This window comes from Peromyscus californicus, unplaced genomic scaffold (genome assembly GCF_007827085.1).
Source record: "Peromyscus californicus insignis strain IS unplaced genomic scaffold, ASM782708v3 Scaffold_10__1_contigs__length_136768540, whole genome shotgun sequence".
Classification (NCBI taxonomy): Eukaryota; Metazoa; Chordata; class Mammalia; order Rodentia; family Cricetidae; genus Peromyscus; species Peromyscus californicus.
This window is the reverse complement of record NW_026294391.1, coordinates 127,001,073-127,012,688: the sequence shown is the minus strand read 5'-3', so window position 1 is coordinate 127,012,688 and position 11,616 is coordinate 127,001,073. Positions and strand designations below refer to the sequence as shown.

The following is an 11,616-nucleotide window of genomic DNA, read 5'->3' as shown; positions in this document are numbered from 1 at the left end:
ACTCTATTATTGACTGAAATAATTAATGTAACTACATCAACAGATCTAACATTTTTAACTTGAAATTGCAATAAAAAATTAGCTAAAAGGCTAAAATTGTCACATCATCTACCAAACTGTCACAACCAAATAACATGGAAAAAGAGGCAAATAATTTTTTAGAATTGGATTAGAAAAGATTAAAATAGCTCTCTAAGCAAGATGGCTGGGGGTGAGGTTGGAGTGACTCTCAGACAGCCACATCTTTCCCGACAGGACCTCGCCACATTGGATGTCACCAAGTTGACACCACTTTCATATGAAGTTATCAGCAGACAAGCTACAATTAATATTGGTACAATTGGTCATGTAGCTCATGGGAAGTCCACTGTGGTAAAGGCTATTTCTGGAGTTCACACCATCAGATTCAAAAATGAACTAGAAAGAAATATTACCATCAAGCTTGGATATGCTAATGCTAAGATTTATAAACTTTATGACCCAAGTTGTCCTAGACCAGAATGTTACAGGCCATGCAGAAGTAGTACACCAGATGAGTTTCCTACAGACATTCCAGGGACCAAAGGGAACTTCAAATTAGTCAGGCATGTTTCCTTTGTTGACTGTCCTGGCCATGATATTTTGATGGCTATGATGCTGAATGGCGCAGCAGTGATGGACGCAGCTCTTCTGTTCATAGCTGATAATGAATCATGCCCTCAGCCTCAGACTTCTGAACACCTGGCTGCCATAGAAATCATGAAACTCAAGCATATTTTAATCTTACATAATAAAATTGATCTGGTAAAAGAAAGTCAGGCTAAGGAACAATATGAGCAGATTCTCACATTTGTACAAGGAACAGTAGAAGAAGGAGCACCAATTATTCCAATTTCTGCTCAGCTGAAATACAATATTGAAGTCGTCTGTGAGTATATAGTGAAGAAAATACCAGTGCCCCCAAGAGACTTTACTTCAGAACCCCGTCTCATTGTTATCAGGTCATTTGATGTCAACAAACCTGGCTGTGAAGCTGATGACCTTAAGGGAGGTGTAGCTGGTGGTAGTATTCTGAAAGGAGTGTTAAAGGTAGGCCATGAGATAGAAGTGAGACCTGGTATTGTTTCCAAAGATTGTGAAGGAAAACTCATGTGTAAACCAATCTTTTCCAAAATTGTGTCACTTTTTGTGGAACATAATGATCTTCAGTATGCTGCCCAGGTGGTCTCATTGGAGTTGGCACAAAGATCGACCCCACTTTGTGCAGAGCTGACAGAATGGTGGGACAAGTGCTTGGTGCAGTTGGAGCTTTACCTGAAATATTCACAGAACTGGAAATTTCCTATTTCCTGCTTCAACGTCTTCTGGGCATCCGAACTAAAGGAGACAAGAAAGCAGCAAAGGTCCAAAAGCTGTCTAAGAATGAAGTGCTTATGGTCAACATAGGATCCCTGTCAACAAGAGGAAGAGTTAGTGCTGTCAAGGCTGATTTGGGCAAGATTTTTTTGACTAATCCTGTGCACACAGAAGTAGGAGAAAAAATTGCCCTTAGCCAAAGAGTTGAGAAACTTTGGCATTTAATTGGTTGGGGTCAGATAAGAAGAAGAGTGACCATTAAGCCAACTGTAGATGATGACTGAAGAATCCAAGTTAAACAATGCCTTGGGATGAAATTGGGATTTCTTTTAATATCTAGGGGTATATTTTCAAAGCAATACTAGGGAGTTAATTGCGTAGCTCATTACCTTAGTGGTAGCTGTAAGAATATTCTCATATTTTGGTGATAAATTTAACCTCAACTTCTAATATAGGGCCTACAAGTAAATGTCAAAATATATACTATATTGGGTTAAATCTACATTTTAGCAGAAGTTAAACATTCCAAAATGATGCTTGATTTGTCAATGAGTGAAAGTTTGAAGTGAAACTTCACTACAACCAGCCTTTGCTATAGCACACATATCATGAACCTATCTAAAATGAAACCAGACTCTTTTTTCATGATTTCATCTGTGAGTGGTTCCATGGTGAAGGACAGTTGTTACTGTCAAAAACAAGGGCCCACACTTTCCGTGACCCACTCCCTTTATTTGGTCTTCTCTTATCTGAAATTGGAAGGTAAGGAAGACCAGTGAGCTCAAATGAGCAAGGCTCTTAAAAATTGAGTGCTCAGTCCCTTGCCACAGGTGACCCTTTGCTCTTAGCTTTGTCCTGGATGGGACCAGGGGAATCCAGCACCAGAAGGTCTCGCCCTCTTCCAGTGCCCTGAGACTGTGTCTTTCTTATTTACACCTAAAAATCTCAGTCTTCCCTCACCACCAAAGAGTATTATAACGATGGATGATTGATAGTTGACAAAGTTCTGTCCAGGTTGTGTTTTCTGGGGTCTTTGTTTTAGTAACAGAGTTTCCTGCATGATGAACAAGCACCTGCTGACTACTGCTCCTAGCTGTAGTAGTTGGTAGGATTATGGTATAAATTATGCTGTTAGTAATCTTTGAGTCTTGGAAGAGATAAAGACTGTTCAAAAGCAGAGTATGTTGGTTCTAAGTCTATCCCCCACGTGCCTGCAATTTTCCTGTGCTGTGCTTTTGAATTAATCGTGATTTTGCTTAATTAGATGTTCTGTTAGAGCAGTGATTTCCAACTCTAGCTGACAGAGAATTGCTGGGGAGTTTAAAAAAAAGGCCAGGCAGTGGTAGTGGTGGTAGTGCATAACTTTAATCCCAGCACTATGGAGGCAGAGGCAGCCAGCCTGGTCTACAGAGTGAGTTCCAGGATGGTCAGGGCTACACAGAGAAACCCTGTCTCAAAAAACTTGGGGGGGAGCAACTCCCCATTGTTGAGAAAGAAGTTTAGGGGGTTGAGAAATACACATACTGAATAATGTCACTGGCTTTTGGTAGTTTGATATTTGATACTCTTGTTTGCTTTTCTTTTGATTTACATAAAAATGGGTTTTAATTCCACAATTAGTGTGTTGTGATCTTTTGCATACTGAAGCTGCTTTATAGAGGTGTATAACTGTGGCTGTGAGTTTTTAAGAGTTTTGAGGAAACTATTGACGTTACGTATTTGATTGACTCTGAAGGATTGTATTGTAGCATGAAGAACACATTTAAATAAAACAAGGTTCTGAGTCAAGCATTAATTTTATATCTATGTGCCCATGTGTTTTATAGATACTTTACACTAGAAAATCTGGTATGAGACTGAAACTATTGAATGGCTTATGTAATCTCATGTCAGAACTGAAATCAGAATCTCTTATCATTCATTTCAAGCATCTGTGTGAATACCAGTTTTATAAAGCACTGTGCTTCATGTAGTGACCATACAGGTGTGAAAGCAATGAACCTTGTCTTAAAAGTCACTTCAAGACACGCAGTGGTTATGCTCTTAATCCCAGCACTCAGGAGGCAGAGCCAGGCAGATCTCTATGAGTTCAAAGCCAGCCTGATCTACAGAGCAAGATCTAGGACAGGGACCAAAACTACACAGAGAAACCCTGTCTCAGGGAGGGGGAAAAAGTCACTTCAAATCAGTGCAGTGATTCTCAGCAAAACGTGTATGTGATTTAAAGTTAGACTAAAAGAATAAGGGTCATGAATATGCCACCTAAAGCTCTATTTCTATACTCTGTATGTAACCTCCAAGGATGAGATGTGTGCTAGTTTTTTACAGAGGAGTAGAACTAATAAGTGCAAATAACTGAATTCATAAATCTCTTTTCTTTAAGAAAAGATTTCATTTGGTGATGCTTTCAATGAAATAGATACTTTGGGGGCTTGTTCAGTTGTTTTTTCTTTTTTGTTTTTTACTGAAAACAGATATACTTAAGATTGATGCTTGGGCCAAGCACAGTGTCACAGGCCTATAATCTTAACACTCAGAAGAATGTTGAGGCTGGAGGACTGAACTCAAGGCCATGTAGGCAAAATATCTATTAAAAAAAAGGTGCAAAAATCTTGACAAGCTAGGACATTTTGCCAATTTTCAATAAAGAAATTATTCTTATACTAATTGAATATTAAAGAATATAAAAGGAAAGTGGAAGATAGCTTGTTGTTCAGGATAATTATATCCCTAGCCAGGCTGCTTGCTAATCTCCAGCACTAGGGAGGCTGGAGGTCTCAAAAAAGTGGGGGGAAAGTTTTAAGGGCATTAGAATACATAAAACATAAAATGGAATAGGATCTATTGACAGAAGGATACAAGCAGGAGAGGGATGCAGGGAAGGGAGAGTGTAATTGGTAAATGGTATTATTAAGAAAAACATGGTGCCAGCTATTGGGGTGAATTCTGAAAAATCAGAGAAGCAGAACAAGCCACAGCCAACCTCACCTTGACAACTCATCTGATCCTGTTCCTCAGACTGAAAGCTGAGTCCTCACCTGAATGGATCTCAGCTGAACTGCTGCTTAAAAGCCTCTAGTTCCTGGTCCTCACGCCTTATATACCTTTCTGCTTCCTGCCATCACTTCCTGGGATTAAAGGTGTGTGTCTTACCCAAGCAAGACATGAGATCTCAGGTGCTGGGATTAAAGGTGTGTGTTTCAACTCTGTCTGGCCTCTGTCTAATCTAGTGGCTGTTCTGTTCTTTGACCCAAATAAGTTTTATTAGGGTATGCAATATATTGGGGGACACAATGTATTGCCACAGGAGAGGGTGAAATAAATGTATAAAAATGTCATGATGAGGGGCTGGAGAGATGGCTCAGGGGTTAAGAGTGCTGACTGCTCTTCCAGAGGGCCCAGGTTCAATTCCCAGCACCCACATGGCAGCTCACACCTGTCTGTAACTCCAGTTTCAGGGGACCCTGACACCCATGACAAAAACACAAATGCACATAAAAATAAAGTAAAATATATTTAAAAAAAAGATTAAAATAAATAATAAGACAAAACATTTACAATCTATATTTATCTTACAATTAAAAAGAAAACAATTGAAATGCTTTGAATGGATTCTTAATATTCATACTTCTATTAAAAAAGAATGAGTGTCAGATTAAAATAAGCTTTGTAATACTTACTTCCAAAAGAAAAGCTACAAAACACAGGTGTGATTTTAACCAAAATGAACCATTTTCACAAATAGCTCTGATATAATTTAATAAAATATACAAATATATCATAAGTAAATATATATAACTCTGTGTGCATAGTAATTGTTATATGTATATAAATAAAGTGAGATATTATATAATTATATATACATGTTCATGGGTAAAATGTGTTGCAAGAAAAAAGCTGGTTGTTAATAATTTCAACCATTTTAGTGAATTCAAAATAGCTGAACACTGCCCAAAATTTAAAAAGTAATTCAGATGAGCTAAATTTCCTTCAGAATGCATAGTAACCTTCCCCAGATTTATTAAATGTATAGGTAGGCAATGGTGAAATTTTCCAAAACAATATCAAATTACAAATCAGTTCTCAGGGCAGCATTGAGGAAGTGGAGTCTGGAGCCTGAGAATCACGAATTTGAGGACAGTTTGGGCTCCAGAGTTAAATCTTAGAAGAATTTTTATAAAATATATATGCATCTCTTACCTGAAATTTGTAATTTTGTAGTTATGTTCTCTGATAACATTTATTTTTCTTAAATTAGAAAAATATATGTAAACAGAGAGGGATACCCAAATATATCCTGTCCCAACAGTATCCCATGAACTACTGAAACATTAGTGCCACTCTTATTAAACACAGGGAGAAAGGAAGAATTAGTTTTACTATAACAATATTCAAAATGATTTCAGCAATGTAATAGGAAATGCAAGAAAATTAGAACCAGAATTAATAAAATAGTAGAAAATAAATTATGAGAGCTTAAATGACATGATTGATTGTAATTCTACCAAAAATTAATAGATGAGCACTTATATTAAAATATTCAAAAGTTATTTGTTAGAAGACAAGAATATTAAAATTAAAAGTCACCTTGCTGAGTTCAAGTAGTCAATGACACGACAAATAATTGATTCAAATTTCAATAGAATTTATACCTTACTAACTAGGAAAACTTCACGGTGAAAATTTTAGAAAGGAAAATGATAAAAATTAATAAAGAAAAATTGAATTCTTAAAGATGAAAATATAAAGCAATTTCTACTATAAATAGAAATATATTAGTTTGCAAAATACATAGCAGTTTAAAAATTAATGGTCATGTGAATATTTGCAAATTTAAAAGTTAAATGATATTATAAACAATATCAGATTGAGGTATATGGACATATGAAAAATAAATCATCATTGAAATTAAATAAATAATCTATTAGTATAGTAAACACATCCCTCACAAATTTGGTCATGGCTAACTCTATTAGCTTTCTATTTGCTCACCTTCTTTTCCTCTATGACAATGATGTTCATTATCAAATAATAAAATATTAATCTTCATCCATGCATGAAAAATCAAGACCGCCGGGCGGTGGTGGCACACGCCTTTAATCCCAGCACTTGGGAGGCAGAGGCAGGCGGATCTTTGTGAGTTCAAGGCCAGCCTGGTCTAGATGAGCGAGATCCAGGAAAGGCGCAAAGCTGCACAGAGAAACCCTGTCTCGAAAAACCTAAAAAAAAAAAAAAAGAAAAATCAAGACCATTAATAAAATGCAATTTCATGAGAGACTTATTCCATGCTAAGTGCTTTACATATAGTTTCTTATTTGATTTATATAAAAATCCTGTAACAAGGATAATATTACCTTGACTTTCAAGATAAGGAAACAAATTTATAAGCAGAGATTTAAGTATTTAAATTCACCTGTGTCTGATTTCAGTGCTTGAATTTTTGACCACAGTTTTATACTGCAATCTTAAAGGTATCAGTTAAACATGCTTTTCAGTATTCATGTTTCAGCCATTGTGGTTCTGTCATATCACTAATCATATCAACATTTAAAAGTTTTTATAAAAATTCATGTGTTTTATGGAAAAATCTCAGTGTTGAGTTGATAAAACAGGAAGGACAAAACTATGTTATAAAATGCTATGACTATATAAGTCTCAAAATAACTATAAATCTTCACTTTTCCTCATGAATTATAGAAAAATATGACTGTAAATGAGCAACTTCATATAAGAAAAATTTATAATATGTAACATAGTATATTTTGTAAATATAAAATATTAAGATCATTGATTCTACCTATGTAGTACTAATTGTTACATGAATTGTCTTCTTGCTATGTACAAGTAGACAATTAGATAAAATGTATGCAAGTATGGTCTTCAGGAAATAATTAACAGGTTAAGTAATGGTCTATGATAACAGAGGAAGGAAAAATCAGCAAGGTGAACCCTGTGATTGGCACAGGCAACTTTTTTTCTTTCTTTTTTTTCCCATATCCTTCAAGTGGTTTATTTTCTGTTTTTTTTATATAATTTAATTTTACATATCAGCCATGGATTTCCCTGTCCTCCCTCCTCCCGCCCCCCCTGCCCTGTCCCCAGACCACCCCCCATTCCCATCTCCTCCAAGGCAAGGACTCCCCTGGGGATTCAGCTCAACCTGGTAGATTCAGTCCAGGCAGGTCCAGTCCCCTCCTCCCAGGCTAAGCAAAGTGTCCCTGAATAGGCCCCACATTCTAAACAGCCAGCTCATGCACTAAGGACAGGTTCCGGGCCCACTGCCTGGGTGCCTCCCAAAAAGTTCAAGCTGATCAACTGTCTCACTTATCCAGAGGGCCTTATCCAGTTGGGAGCTCCTCAGCTATTGGTTCATAGTTCATGTGTTTCCACTAGTTTGGCTATTTGTCCCTGTACTTTTTCCAATCTTGATCTCAACAATTCTCGCTCATATAATCCCTCCTCTTTCTTGCTGATTGGATTCCTGGAGCTCCACCTGGGGCCTGGCAGTGGATCTCTGCATCTGCTTCCATCAGTCATTGGTTGAGATTTCTAGCATGACAGTTAGGGTGTTTGGCCATCCTATCACCAGAGTAGGTCAGTTTGGGCTTTCTCTCGACCATTGCCAGTAGTCTATTGTGGGGGTACCTTTGTGGATTTCTGGGGACCTCTATAGCACTTTGTTTCTTCCTATTCTCATGTGGTCTTCATTTATCATGGACTCTTATTCCTTGTTCTCCCTCTTCCCCAAGACCTAGCTATACCACTCTTGAACATATACCCAAGGAATGCTCTATCATACCACAAGGGCACATGCTCAGCTATGTTCATAGCAGCATTGTTTGTAATAACCAGAACCTGGAAACAACCTAGATGACCTTCAACTGAAGAATGGATAAATAAAATGTGGTACATATACACAATGGAGTACTACTCAGCAGAGAAAAATAATGACATCATGAGGTTTGCAGGCAAATGGATGGATCTAGAAAAATTCATCCAGAGTGAGGTAACCCAGACTCAGAAAGACAAACTTTTTTCTTATAACAAAGCCATTTATTAATATATTAATGCTACTTTTAGAGCCATTGTAGGTTTATTAAATAAATTAAAGAACTATTTAGTTTTCCTCTAACCCAACTTAACCCATAAATAAAAGACTTTACCCCATTATAAACTGCTCACACTGGATGGAGCACCTGTTACAACAAACAAATGTATGTTGACATAATGGATGTAAGCATTAGTTTACTTTAGGTCTCATTTCTGCTCTTGCACATCATGACAAATTAACTTTTTCTTTTTTATTGAAAATAGATACTTCTCTCACACAACCAGACCACAGTTTCCTTCCCTCCACTCCTAGCAATTACCTTTCTAGACCCCCCCTCCTCAACATTCACTCCCCCTCTGTTTCTTTTTCAGAAAAGAACAGGCCTCCAAAAGATGATAACCAAACAACAAAACAAGACACAATAATACAAGGAAAAGGCCCTCATATCAAGACTGGACAAGCAACCCAATAGAAAGAAGAGTTCCAAGAGCAGGCAAAAGACATACTCACTCCCACAGTTAGGAGTTCCACAAGAACACCAAGGTAATAGCCAAAAATATATACAGAGGACCTGATGCAGACCAGTGTATGCTCTGTGCTTGCCTTTCAGTCACCTTGAGCCCATGTGACCCCTGCTAAGTTAATCTAGTGGGCCATACTCTCCTGGTGTCCTCCAACTCCTCTGATTCCTATAATCTTTCCTTTCCTCCCTGGCTTTGACATGGTTCCCCAAGCTCCAAGGGGAGAGACCTGATAGAGACCTTCACTTTAGACTCTGTCCACAAAATGTCTGGTTATGGGTCTCTCCACCTGCTCCCATCTGTTGCCAGAGGAAGCCTCTCGGATGAAGACTGGACAAGGCATCAAGCTATGAGTATAGCAGAATATCATTAGGGATCATTTCATCACTTTTTTCCCAGTTGTGTTTGGTTCTACCATAGGACTCTGAGCTCTCCACTTTCTGGTTCTTGGCTATCCATGCAGTTTGGGGAACTTCTTAAAGACATATTCAGCATCATAATGCATGCATAGGAAAATCGAATAGAACCTCTATGGTGATTCTGAAGTAAATAGACAACAGTTACAGTTACCTTTTGAGTAACAGAAGGAAACTACTAGACTGTGGGTAGAATCTTGAGAGACAGGAGTTCCACAGTGAGAAAACTCTAGAGGACTTGATGAAAAGACCACTCACCTTCATGCCTAATTTGCAGATATACAGGTGAAAATTCAAAATGCATGAGAAAATAACACTAGAGAAGAGTAGCTTGAATAATAACTCAGGTTTATATAGTTTGCTTTTCTGACACTTAGAAAGGAGGACAGTTGTAATGCGTGAGATATAAGAAGAGGCTTCACGAGCCCTATGTCCTTAAAGAATAAGGATGATTAATTTAGCAATAAAAATAATTAAGCTAGTAGTGAGGCAATGTTGAATCTTTTATAGCAAAACTTAAAAGCAGGAGTTAGAATCACATGGAAATAAATACAACTTGAGGAATGAAATAAAAATATATTAATATATTATAAATATAACAAAACTATAACAAATGGATGCAACAGAGTCCACTAAAAACAACAAAAAATTCACAATGTCTACTTTTTAATAATAAAAATAAAACAATAGACATGTGAAAAACAAGTATGTATATCTCATTGCTAGGAGAGAAATCAGAGTGTGAGAAAAATTAGATTAGTGAATAACAGTTTTAAACATCTATAAGTCTTACCAATGTACTCAAAAGTATAAGGAAAGATGGGCATAGTGAGTGGAAAAAAGGATATAATAAAGGACCTACATAGAACATCCAGAGACACAAATGCAAAATATGGCCTTTTAGTATAATAATATTTAGAATATATTTAGATTTATATATATATATACGTACGTATGTATATATCTCACCTCAATACTTTCTCTCAGGTTTGCACAGGAAATTTTCTAAAACAAGAATGTTCCTCTTCTGTTAAGCCTATAATTGCTTCCTGATCCTAAACACATCTCACGTACCCCATCCACAAAACAATACTTGAAGCTGTAAGCAGGCACAATTTGATTTCCTTCTTAAGTTCCATCCTTAGAAGCCACTTACTCCTTATGCTGTGGGGTAATTAATATTTCATCTTTGAGTTATTTGAGTAAAAATTTCAACCTTCTTTGTTCTTCAGAAGTTTTTATATTGAAAATATTGATGAAAATATTTATTTCTCTCAATACTGGTAAACTTTATTAACCATTCTTTATCATATTTTTCCCTATTTGAATATAAGATTCAATAATGTAGAGTTAGTTTTGCTCAGTTATGTACTCATGGTACTTTGAACTCTGCCTAGAAAAACAGAGTAAATGATAACTAAGTCAATTGACCAGGTAGTATATTAAGACACTTGAGCCGGGTAGTGGTGGTGCATGCCTTTAATCCTAGCACTGGGGAGACAGAGGCAGGGGGATCTCTGTGAGTTCAAGGCCAGCCTGGTCTACAAAGTGAGTTCCAGGAAAGGCACAAAGCTACACAGCGAAACCCTGTCTTGAATAATCAAAAAAAAAAAAAAAAGACATTGAGTAAGGTACAAAATTGGACTGAGTCAGTGCTCTTTGTTTTACAAAGGCAAAGAATATCAATATTTACTGTCAAAATGAATGGAACAGAAGACAGGAGCTGGGGCAGTCTTACCTTTAGGTGAAGACAATTATGTTATAGTGCTTAAACATACACACACACACACACACACACACACACACACACACACACACACACACACACTGGGCTGGGAGATAGCTCAGTTCATGAAACATACTCTGATACACAAAGACATGAGTTCAATCTCCAGAACCCAGGTCAAAATATATGAGTGTCATGACACCTGCTTGCAATTCCAATACTGGGGCAACAGACAAAAGTAGATACCTGAGGCTTGCCAATCAGGCAGCCTAGTCTATTTTGGGTATTGCATTTTACTGAGACATTATCTCTGAAAAAAATTTAAAAGTATATACACCACCTGAGAAACAACACCCAATGTTTTCCTCTGGCCTCCAAATACATGTGCATACACATACATGAACATCCTCCTACATATATGCACCCACATATCAACATATATACATATGCACTTGCAATAAGAATGTTTATCTTTAAATATATGAATATTAATATGAACATATAAAAAGTGAAAGTTTATTTAACTAGACATTTCTTGATTACATTGACCAGAGTAATTAGACCACA

At 36.9% G+C, this 11,616-nt stretch overlaps 1 protein-coding gene across 1 annotated transcript; it reads left to right on the top strand.

Moving 5' to 3' along the window:
* The first annotated feature begins 201 nt into the window (after positions 1-201).
* On the top strand, positions 202-2,331 carry LOC128116253 (eukaryotic translation initiation factor 2 subunit 3, X-linked-like). Its single transcript, XM_052747432.1, is given in 2 exon segments — positions 202-1,192; positions 1,195-2,331. Coding segments are annotated over 2 exon segments (1,416 nt in total). The 3' UTR covers positions 1,620-2,331.
* Positions 2,332-11,616: the final 9,285 nt, after the last annotated feature.